General features: G+C 54.4%; 1 protein-coding gene across 1 annotated transcript in view; it reads right to left on the bottom strand.

Moving 5' to 3' along the window:
* Window positions 1-10,690, bottom strand: part of LAPTM5 (lysosomal protein transmembrane 5) — a 23,013-nt gene that overhangs the window by 4,556 nt on the left and 7,767 nt on the right. Inside the window, exons 2-5 of the mRNA XM_003800758.3 lie at window positions 3,586-3,679; window positions 2,849-2,925; window positions 1,115-1,246; window positions 318-440 (exon numbers count right to left, since the gene is read on the bottom strand). Coding sequence (XP_003800806.1) covers window positions 318-440; window positions 1,115-1,246; window positions 2,849-2,925; window positions 3,586-3,679 — 426 coding nt within the window. The remainder of the gene's footprint in view (window positions 1-317; window positions 441-1,114; window positions 1,247-2,848; window positions 2,926-3,585; window positions 3,680-10,690) is intronic.

The raw sequence follows: 10,690 nt of genomic DNA, 5'->3' as shown, positions 1-10,690 counted from the left end.
ATATTTGTTATTTTAAGCCACAATGTTTAGGGTAATCTGTTAGAAGTAAAAAACTAAGGTGATTTTTGTGTACAACTCACACTCTGGCCTCCTCTCCCTTTCTCACATCTGCTTCCTTCTCTCCTTAGATTTTTCCTAAGATTTTTCCTCAATAGATCTCTAGATCCTCCTCCCAGGCTCCCTCAAATCACAAGAATCCTCTTTCCAGGCTCCACCTCTAGGGAACCAGCCTAAAACACTGAGGCTCAGAAAGGTGCAGTGACTTGTTCAAGGCCACATAGCCAGTGAATGGGTGTGGACTCCTGCCTCGGACTCACCATGTGGTTCATGGACTTGAAGTTGAGATAGGTGGGCACTTCCATGTAGGAGCTGCAGAGGGTCAGGATGCTCAGGCAGAAGTCCAGCAGCTGCAGGGTCATCAGTGGGACCCTGGAGGGGCCCTTTGGAGGACAAATAAAGACCAGCAGTTAAAGACCCAGTTCCCATGGTGCATGCAGCAGGTCTTTGCCCAAGAAACTGTCTCAGCTGGAAACCTCAGTGCTGCTGTAGTCCCCTTGTACACAGAGAGAAGCAGATGCCAGGATGTCACAGCAAGGGCTGGTGGCCGGTCTGGGTCTAGAACCAGGGCCTCCTGACTCACAGGCAGGGAGCTTCCACAATACAGCACCTTGGTTTCTTCTAGGACAACAGTCAGGGGACGTGGGAAAAGCAACTTTGAAGGGATCACATCCTTGACTGTCAGCAGCCCTCACGCACTGCCGCCATGGAGGCTTGTCACAGCCGGCCTTTCTCTCCCTTTTTTCAACTTGGCTGCAAAGGAGGGATCAAACTGGGGCTGGGGCTGACGGGGGGAATGTGCCCTTTCCTGCAGGATGACTTCCCACAGGGCAGCATTTACTGAGTGCTGACCACGTGCTGAGCCCCCTGCACACGTTTTCTTCATATAACGATGAGATGTGATACAGATGCATTTCACAGAAGAAGAAAGTTGGGGCAACTTGGAGGGGCTCGGGGACTTGTTCATAGACAGCAACTAGCAAGAGAGCTCCCACCCCACCAGTCCAAGCCCAGGGCCCGTTCTGGTTCCCTCGAGCTCCCCAGGTCAGGTACTCACAGCACGGCTCCTCCGGGAGGCCAGCTTGAGGTAGGCGGGCAGCTCAATGTAGGAGCCCAGCAGTGTGAGCACGCATAGCAGGAGGTCCATGACTTGCAGGGACAGGAAGGGCAGCAGGTACTTCTCCCGGTTCTGAAAGTTAAGCCCAGTACTGCCAGGGTGTCCCGAGCCCAGAGCCAGTGCCCCCAGCCCAGCCTGACATCTCCATGTGTCCCCCTCCTGCCCTCTCCCAGCTCAAGGGCGCCCCACGCAGGTCCTCATGTCTTCCTCTGAGTGACATTCTGGGGACAGGGAAAAGGTGAGACCCAGGCCCTGTGTGGGAAGAGCCTAGGCGTTGCAGATGTAGGGAACTGTCCCCACCTAGGAGGGCTCAGAGAGCAGGACCTGATTCAGTTCACTCACAAGAACCCAAAAAGAAAGGACTCTGTGTCCATTTCACAGAAGGATCAGAGAGGGCTTCTTGGAAGGGGTGGGGGGCACCAAGATAGACCCAGAAAGATGATTAGGAGTGAGCAGGAAGGAAGTGGCAGGTGCTGGAGCTGGACAGGCAGGAGCAAAGGCCTGTAGGCCCGAGAGAATCTGCTCCACATGAACGGGCAGGCCTTCCTCCCAGCCAGCCGCTCCCTGGGGTGTGAAGTCGTGGCAGGAGGCTCTAGAGGCCCAGGCTGAAGTTTCTCCTTCAGTTGAAAGCAAGTGACCATAGTGACCAATATCCGTGCACGTGCACCCACAGTTGGGGTAAAATCACAGAAAGGGGTGGTTTCCTGGTGTCTCATGTGATTGTCTAAAAGCGCTTGGGGGGACGACCCAGACTGGTCTCAGAGTCTTGAGGGACGGCCTACTCCACGTGTTTAGCTGGGCCACTGGAGTTTCTATACAACACCTGGACCCGCCCTGCATGATGACAGTGGCTTGTCCCAGAGTGCATGCTGGTTCGGGATTGGAAGGTGGCATTTCAGATAAATGGAGACATTCCAGATTCACACCAAATCATCATCCCACTCTGCCAGGACCCTGTCTGCCGAGGTGGGATCTCTCTCTGCACCCTGCTGCCATGGCTGTGTGGTGACACGCTGCCTTCCTGCTCTCTGGGGCGAAGGGACAGGCAGGTTCCTCTTTTGCAGGAGGTTGGCCCACAGCCTGTCTCAGCTCTCCTGCCAACCTGGTCTCAGATCTAGCAGCCCCTCAGTCATCACACTGGACTGTCCTTGCCTCTCTGAGGGTCTGTCTTCCCCAACCAGATCAGGAGCTCCTGGGGCACTCCCAGGACATGGGTCCCCTGAGGCGCTGGTGCAGGCTGCCCCGTGTGTGGAATCGAGCTGGATGTGCCTACGTGTTCTGCTGGGCTTGGGCCCCTCTCACTGATGTCAAAACCCAGTGCTTTCTCCTCCCCACACCACAAAAAAGCACTTCCTCTTTTCTCTGTCAGGATTCTCTGGCTCAATCTACAGTTTGAATCCATGCAGGTCACCAGCTACTTCTCGTCAAATCACTGGCGTTCAGTGTGGCCCCACACATGGCCCCGTGGTGGCCATATTTTAACAGGGAACTGAGGCCATGAGCCCAGGGAGTTCTGGGGAGAAGCGAGGCACTCCAAAACATAAGCATGAAGATGCCTGCAGTGCAGACAAGGTTTCCTAAAGTACCCGTCTCCCACCCACCCAGCGCTGCCCACCCAGGTAAAAAGGAAGGGGTGGCGGGGACCCCCTTCCTTCTCCCTGACCCAGGCCTCACCTTGACCACGCCGATTAGCAGGCTCAAGCTGATGATAAAGAGCATGGCTATGAGCAGGAAGCTGGAGATCAGGTCAGCTGAAAGGCAAGGGAGAAGCATGAGGGGTGCAGAGGGGGCTCCCAGAACAGCATATTTCAGGTAACACAGGATGATGTTACAGGGTGCCATGCTGGGGACTACGTTGGCCAGGGTGAGGTCAGGGACGATGTCCGTAAGAAGTCACCCACCAGCCATGGGGGCGGGGATGCTCCAGGCAGGGCCCGAGAGAGAGATGGGTATGTGTGGGCAGGGTGTCAGGGGGAGTCCACACAGCAGGGAGATGTGACCAGAGAGGTCAGGAGGGGCTGGATCTCACTGTGAGAAGTTTTTCATTTGACTCTAGTTGACGAGTTTAAGCAGAACACTGGGACTGTCACTTTACAAGCTAGTTGGGTTTACAAAGCACCATCCCATCTGCTCTCACAACCTGGAGACTTGGGTAGGGCCAAGTGGAATTTCTCCATTTGGGGATGGAACATCTAAGTCTCCAAGAAGGGACAGGACTTGACTTGCCTGAGGTCGACCAGCAGAGAAGCGGCAGGGCTCAAATGACCCAGCCCACCTACTCATGGCCAGGGCCCTCCCCTCTCCTCTCCCTCAGACCCCCTCCTTGCCCCTCCACCCACCTCCTTCCTCACCCCTCCTACCTCCCCCCCACACACACACACACACAATGCCATCAGCAGCCCCGGACCTACCCATTCTGAGGTAGCCCATCTTCGAGGACTTGCAAGAGGTCTTGCCGCGGGCCACCTCCACTGAGTGCTCAATGAACAACAAGACACTCATGACCTGGGGGCAGAACAGACAGTCAATAACCAGGGCTGATGATGTGCAGCTGGGGGTGTGGTCCTAGAGCAGCTGGAATGCCAGGTCAGGAGGGCATCCCAGATAGCAGAGTGGCCTATACAGACAGATGGCCCAGGTTTTCCTCCCTCTAGCTGTGTGACCCTGGGCATCCTACTTGACTCCTCTGTGCTTCTTTTTCCTCCATCTGTAAAGTGGAGACAATACTAGCAGCTCCCTTTGGAGGTTACCAGGAGGAGTAAATGAGACTGTCCTGAGAGAGCGCCGAAGCCTGGTTCTCACAAAGCAGGACCTGTTACTGCTGGAGGTCAGGCTTGAAGAGGGGTAAGAGCTGAGGGCTCCTCCTCTGCACCCCCTTTTATAACAATAGGGCACACGGGATCTTAGTCACCATGTCTGAGCACCACAGAGCTTCCAGTCTTAGAGTCTTTGGGACAGGCCTGGGAGCGCTCTGGAGAGCATCTGAGCCCTGCATCCCCAGAGTGCCCTGTGAACTCCGTCCCCCTCAATTTCCCATCTTCCAAATGAAAATAATGGTATTCACCTCATAGGGTTGTATGGGGGCCAGATGGGATGATTTACTTACAGCGCCTGGCAGACAGTGAGCACCCCAGCTGTGCAGGCTTTACTATTGCGTTATCCCCACTGGACTGTGGGATCCAGGCAGGCAAAGACCGTGTATCTCTTATTCAACTGCTGTAGTTGTCATATTTGTTGAATGAATGAATGAACCCCACACTTACAGAGGATCCTTGCTAATTACGACGGAGAAGGGGCATCTGATAGGCCTGAGTGTTGGCAATAATTGTTGGCCCAGCAACAATTAAAGTCCAGCCACCAAACTGTAGTTTGAAAGGAACTTGGAGGTCACCTTGTTCATGCCCCCCAGCTATCCAGCACAGGAAGTCTGTTCCTGTCCCCCACAGCCTGTACTTAAATGCTTCTGACAATGGGAACTCAGAACCTTCTATATGTCCATGTCCTTGCAGCAGGCACACCACCCTTCCCCCAAGACACATATACAATTCTCCAGGCACCGTCTGCCAACACTGAGAACAAGACTGCCCCCTCCCTTGTAGCGGGTGCCCTACCTCTATTAATATGGCCTAAGTTTATAGTGTCTTTCTAGGCAGTAACTCATGCTCAGCTGACAGGCACCTAGACACCCACCAGCTGTTTCCCTCTTGCTGACTGCGTGGGTTTTTTTAAGTTCAGATGTAGGTCTCAACTTGTCTTCCTGCCATATCACATCCTGTTCAGGGGGTTGGAAATGGTCAGAACAGAAAACTGATGAAGAACTGGGCTCTGAAGTCAGATGGAGATGGATTTGAATCCAGATCCCTATGTGTGACCTTGCCCAAGTCAGTTCACCTCTTGGAGTTTTCTCATCTGGAAAACGGCAGTCACTGGATTTAGTGAGAGTTAAATTGTATTTGCAAAGCACCAAGTTCAGGGCCTAGCAGCGGATGGTTAGCAAATAGAATCTGCTTTGGGCTGGTAAGCGCTTACATGGAGTATTTGAGCAACTTGCTCTAGCTGCCCATCTACCTAGTGCAGAGTGAACCAAAAAAGCTTTGTCTCACCACGAAGGTTAAGAGTAGCCCAGAGTGGAAGGCAGCAGTGGTGGGGGCTATGCCTGGAACCCACAGGAAACAGCCCTCAATGAGAAGAGCTGCTTCCTCAGCCCCCAAAGGTCAGAGCCACAGCACCTCTGTAGGGTTTTGCCTCTAATGAGGGAAGTGGAAAGGAGAGGTTGGTGACAGATCGGTCCAGCACAGAACAGGGTACCCTGTGAGTGGGTGAGCTCCCCATCCCTGGGGTGTATGAGCAGATCTCCGAAGAGTCACAGCTGGACTTAGAAAGGGCACGTGAACATCTATCCAGTGTGGTATGAGAAGACTTTTAAAATCCCAAGAATCCAGAATTATCTGAGACTTGAAACAAAGTTCAGGATCAGGCAATCCCAACTTCTCATTGCTGGAAGGGACATCCATCCACTTGCTTGTTTTATAAGCCCAGAGAGGCAAGGTGGTTTGCCCAAGGACACACAGCAAGTTGAGGACACATGGAAACTGGAGTCCAATCTCCCAGTGCTGTCCTGGTGCCTTCCCATTCCCCACCCCGCTCCCAAAAACACCTCAGAGCCCTGCCAGTCTGAACCCCAGAGGGCTGGGATCATTTGACCATGCACTTACGTCACTAAAACCTTTTGAACACGCTCTTCTATTTTTTTATTTCTAAATTGTAAGCATGCGTTACTGTTGTAGTTTATCACAAACATCATAAAACACACACACCCCCAAAAGGTCCAGAAATTAATAAAAGATAAGATTGAAAAATTTAGAAATTCTGGGTGGCGCCTGTGGCTCAAAGGAGTAGGGCACTGGCCCCATATGCTGGTGGTGGCGGGTTCAAACCCAGGTCCGGCCAAAAACCACAAAAAAAAAAAAAAATTTTTAGAAATTCTAACACTGTCATCTTGAGAGCCTGAGGTCACTTTGGCTTGGACATAACCCCACTTTGGAGACCATGCTAAGCCACAAGTCACCCAGCCTCAACTCCTCTGGGCTACTATTTCTCACTGCTCTGCCCCCACATGCAGGCCTGCCAACCAGGAGCCCAACTACCCCCTAAAACCACCACTTCTGCTTTTGTCCCCATTTCACAGATGAAGAAAGTGAGGCTCAGAGAAGTCCAGTGCCTTGCCCAAGGCCTCCCTGCTGGTCATCTGTAGATCCATGATTCAAATCCCGGACACGTGTCTCTACTGGCCGCCCATTATCTCCCGGCCTCCCAGCCCTACCTGAGCCCCACCTGCTTCCCCACACCCACATGGTGCCTTGGTGGGATCAGAGGCACCCCATTTCCTCTTCCCTCCACAGACCTCTCTCCCTCCCCTCAGCAGGAGCACAAAACAGCAACAAGCACCAGAGTGTTGCTGCTTTTGTCAAAACCACCTGCACTTAAAAACTAGGTTCTCCCTACCCCATTTCACCCTCTCAACAACACTTTGGTAGGGAGAGGAAAGAGAGTTTTGTCCCCATCTGCCAAATGAGAGCCCTGAGGCTCAGAGAGGGCAGGGACCAGCCCAAAGTCTGAGTGAGCCTGACCTTCCATGGAAGATGCTGGAAGATGCCAGTCCCTGACCCAAAAGAAAGGGAGAGGCTCAGCTCCCAGACCTGAAGTGGCTCCCTAGGACATAGGATGGAGAGGAACTCCATAGGATGTAGCGTGCGTCTACTGTGAGCTCCGAGCTTGCATGTCGCTCTCGCAAAACCCCGAAAGAGAGGCAACATTTCTCCATTTTACAGATGAGGAAATGGAGCCTAAGAGAGAACCCCCATGTCCTGTGCCTTGAGGCCCAGCTGGGCAGTGAACCCTGCTGCCTCTGCTTGAGGGGCCCAGGGGCCCCTCTGGGCTGGGCTGGGCTGGCCGTTCTGGGGCTCAGTTCCTGATTTCTCCAGACATCCGTTCCCTACTTCCAGCAGCCACACTCCAGCCCAGACTCCCAGCACTCAAGAGATAACTGCTGGGGCACAAGAGGCCTCCTCCACCGCCTCACTGTTGTGTGGCCTTGGCCAGGTCCTGGCTTCCCTCTAGCCTCAGTTTTCCCCTCTAGTCAATGAAGAGAGTCACCCCCATTTGCAGGCAGGGCCATGGGCATGGCTAAACACAGGATGGTCAGGGGAGTGGAACCCCTACACAATGCAAGATGTCACACCCGGGCTGTCCAAGGTCTCCTGGCCCTCGCTGTCCCAGGGCCTGTACCCTGACTCCAGAAGGCCCTCACTGCCATATCCAAGTCCCCAACCAAGAGTCACTGGAAATTCCCAGGAAGCACCTGGCTTACCTACAGCGTACACTGGGAGAGGCCGGGAAACCCTGAGAGTGTAGATCCCCAGGCCCCAGCCCTCGCTTCCCCTTGTGCCCCCTGGTTCCACCTGGACACAGCACTGTCCTCTTCCTGTGCTCTGAGAGCCCAGCTGGGCCATGACAGGCATGGGACTTGTCTCTTCCTATGAGCCCAGGTAGGCAGATCTTCTTACCCGTCCGTCTTTCCATCATGGAGTCTTTTCACCCACTGTTCTCAATTCTACACCAAGGAGGTCATGAATTAAGGGCTTGGGTGCTACAGCCACCAAGCTCTGTGCCCCTGAGCAAGGCTCTACCTTCTCTGAGCCTCTGCTCCCCACCGGAGAAAAGGGGAAAACCACTGGACAGGCCTCCAACATTCATCATGGCTGTTGGCGTCCCTGTGTGCAGAGCTGGCCACAGGGTGAGTGCTCCGGAGCAGGCACTGTCAGGTCACCACATTCGTTCCCGCAGCAAGCGCTCCTGAGTGCCCACCACCTCTGGACTCTGTCCAAGCACTGGCCCTGGCCTGCAGCTGTCAGTCTCTGGGGAGACCCAACAGGTGAACAGTGTGTTCAGACCTATGACGGAGGACACATTGGGGGCTCAGGGGCCTCAGTGAGGGAGAAAGCACTGGAAAAACTCAGGGAAGGCTTCACCAACAGGAGATCCCTGAGCAGGGCTTCGAAGGACAAGGAGTTTTCACAACAGCACAGAGAAGAAAGTGCTCCAGGAAGAGGCAATGCAGGGCACACAGGCCTGAGGCCTGGCAGCGCAGGTAAGCTCACATCCCTCCATGGAAACTTGATGGGGAAGGAAGGCCCAGAGAGAGACAGTGACCAGCCCAAGGTCACACAGGAAGGCTGCTGCGGTCAGACCAGCTCTGTCCCCGCCTCCAGGCCAGCCCAACAGCTCCTTCCCACTTCACTCTCTCTTCCCCTTTTCACCTCTTCCCTCTGCCTTTTTCTACTCCCAGTCCCACCCAGCCCTCCCTTCTCAACGGCTTCCCTGCACAGGGCGCTGAGGGCAGCGGCCAGACAGGCAGAGAATTTCTGTTTCTTTTCCTGGTGTCTCAGAGAAGCAACCACAGCTTGAGCTAATAGAAGGGAGGTTGGGGGAGGTGGGGGGAGGTGAGAGGAGGACGACAATATTGATATGGCCATCGATGACAGCGGCGATGCCAGAGGAGGTGCCAAGGTGGGCTGTGGCGGGGACCGTGCTGGCTGGGCATGGCTATCATGACGTTGCCGGAGTTGGCAAGGTGGTGCCTGGGATGTTCACAGGCATGTGAGGGTGGTGTTGACCATGAACACAGCAGGGCTGTGTGGGGATTAATAGTGACGGTCCAGCAGCAGAGATGCCACTGCAGACACTGATGACATAGATGAGGGTGATGACAGCAGGAATATCATGATAGGATGGTGACACCTTTATTCTGAGAGTTCAAAGACCAGTCCCCTCTGCAGGGGAGTGGCCCTACTCTCTCCCCATCCCTGAGGCTCAGGACCCACTGTCCTAGAAATAGGCAGAGGCCCACTGCCACTCTGGGAGTTTCAGGGGATAAAAGTCACAGAGAAAGGACCCATCATCCCTCCCTCTGTGCCAGCCGATGCCTGGGCACCTTCCTGCCCATCCCCTTACGTCAGTCTTCTTAGCAAATATGGCCGCTCAGGGCTGCTCCGCACTTTTGCTTTATGTACGTACAGCAGGCTCTATACAAGCACAGCAGGCTCTGTAGGAGTCAGGCCTGGGCTTCATCTCAACCCTTCCGCAACAGATAAAGCAGTTTACGAAGGGAGGCTCAAGTGCTACCCTCCTCCTTCCCTGTCCTCTCATGGCTGCTCCACCCTGACCACCCTCCAGCCACTGTTATTATTATTACCACCCCCTTTCCTTGGGGTCCCCGTGGTGGTCTGGAAGGAGGGTGGCAGAGAGAGTGAAATGGGTCAGCATCTAGAGGAAGCTCCTCTCCTCCACCCTGTGCTTTCGGTCTCACCTTATCAGGGGGCTGCCAGTGGGGGGCCATCCTCCCAGAGCACTATCTCCCCAGCCACCTCTCTAGCCGGGCCAGATACCACCAGAGTTCCCCCATCCCAGGACCACACGCTCAGGGCAGCCCCCCACGTCCCCTCCCCGGAACCTGCTTTCTCTCTTTTCTCCCCGCCCTCTCATCCTCCCTCCACCTCCACCACCCCCCTCATGATCTGTCCCCTCCTCCCCCACTGGGCTCTGGGGCTGACCTCCTTGAGAGCCCACTGCAGCCACCTATTCCCATGTGACCCTGGCCTGGCCACTTTCCTTCTCTGTGCCTTGGTTTCCTCTTCCATAGAAGAGAGAGAAGAATCCGCCCATCTGGTGGAGGGCTTGTGAGTAGTAAAGAAGGTGACACACGGCTACTGCGGAGATGACTTAGAAAAGTGCGCAGCAGAGGGTGGCGCCTGTGGACACTAGAGTCAGGGCCCAGGCACGGCCGCCACTCTATACCTACCCCGGAAACAACCCAAACGTCCTCCCGCAGGAAACAGGCAAATACACCACGGTGGATTCACACAAGGAAATGCTACCCAGCAATGGAAAAACTGAGCGAGGTCCCCACAACCGCATGCACGCAGCTCACAAACACAATGTTGAGAAAAAGATGCCACACAGCAAAAAACACGTGCCGGAGAATTTCACCCCTGGGTCATTCCAGAACATATTCGCGGAACCACACACGTGGGTAGAAGTCCATGGGGGAGAGAGTGACAAAGAGAAGGCAGCAGGGGCCGCTGGGTGCTGGTCCTATCTGATTTCTCACTCTGAGTGGAGCTTGCCTGGGTGTGTTCACCTTGTACACGTCCATCAAGATGTGCACTTAAGATATCCACGTCTCTGTAGGTAACTTATTCAACAATAAAAGATCCACAAAAACGAGATAAAATAGAGACTGGCTGGCATCTACCATGTGCCGGGCTCTGTGTTTTCACGAAGATGAATCAGGCCTGACTAAGACCTGGGTGAATGTCTGGGCCAGAGGACATGACTCACAGGGACCCGGCACACAGAGTTCCAGGGAAGCTCCAGGAGCTTAAGGTGCACAGGTGGCAGATCAAGGTAGGCCTCTCAGGGGAGTAAATCTTAAAGATTTCAGCCAAATGGCAATGG

This window comes from Otolemur garnettii, unplaced genomic scaffold, assembly GCF_000181295.1.
Source record: "Otolemur garnettii isolate 467f Iridium unplaced genomic scaffold, OtoGar3 scaffold00184, whole genome shotgun sequence".
NCBI lineage: Eukaryota > Metazoa > Chordata > Mammalia > Primates > Galagidae > Otolemur > Otolemur garnettii.
The sequence above is the reverse complement of the archived record's forward strand: the minus strand, read 5'-3'. Positions and strand labels throughout refer to the sequence as shown.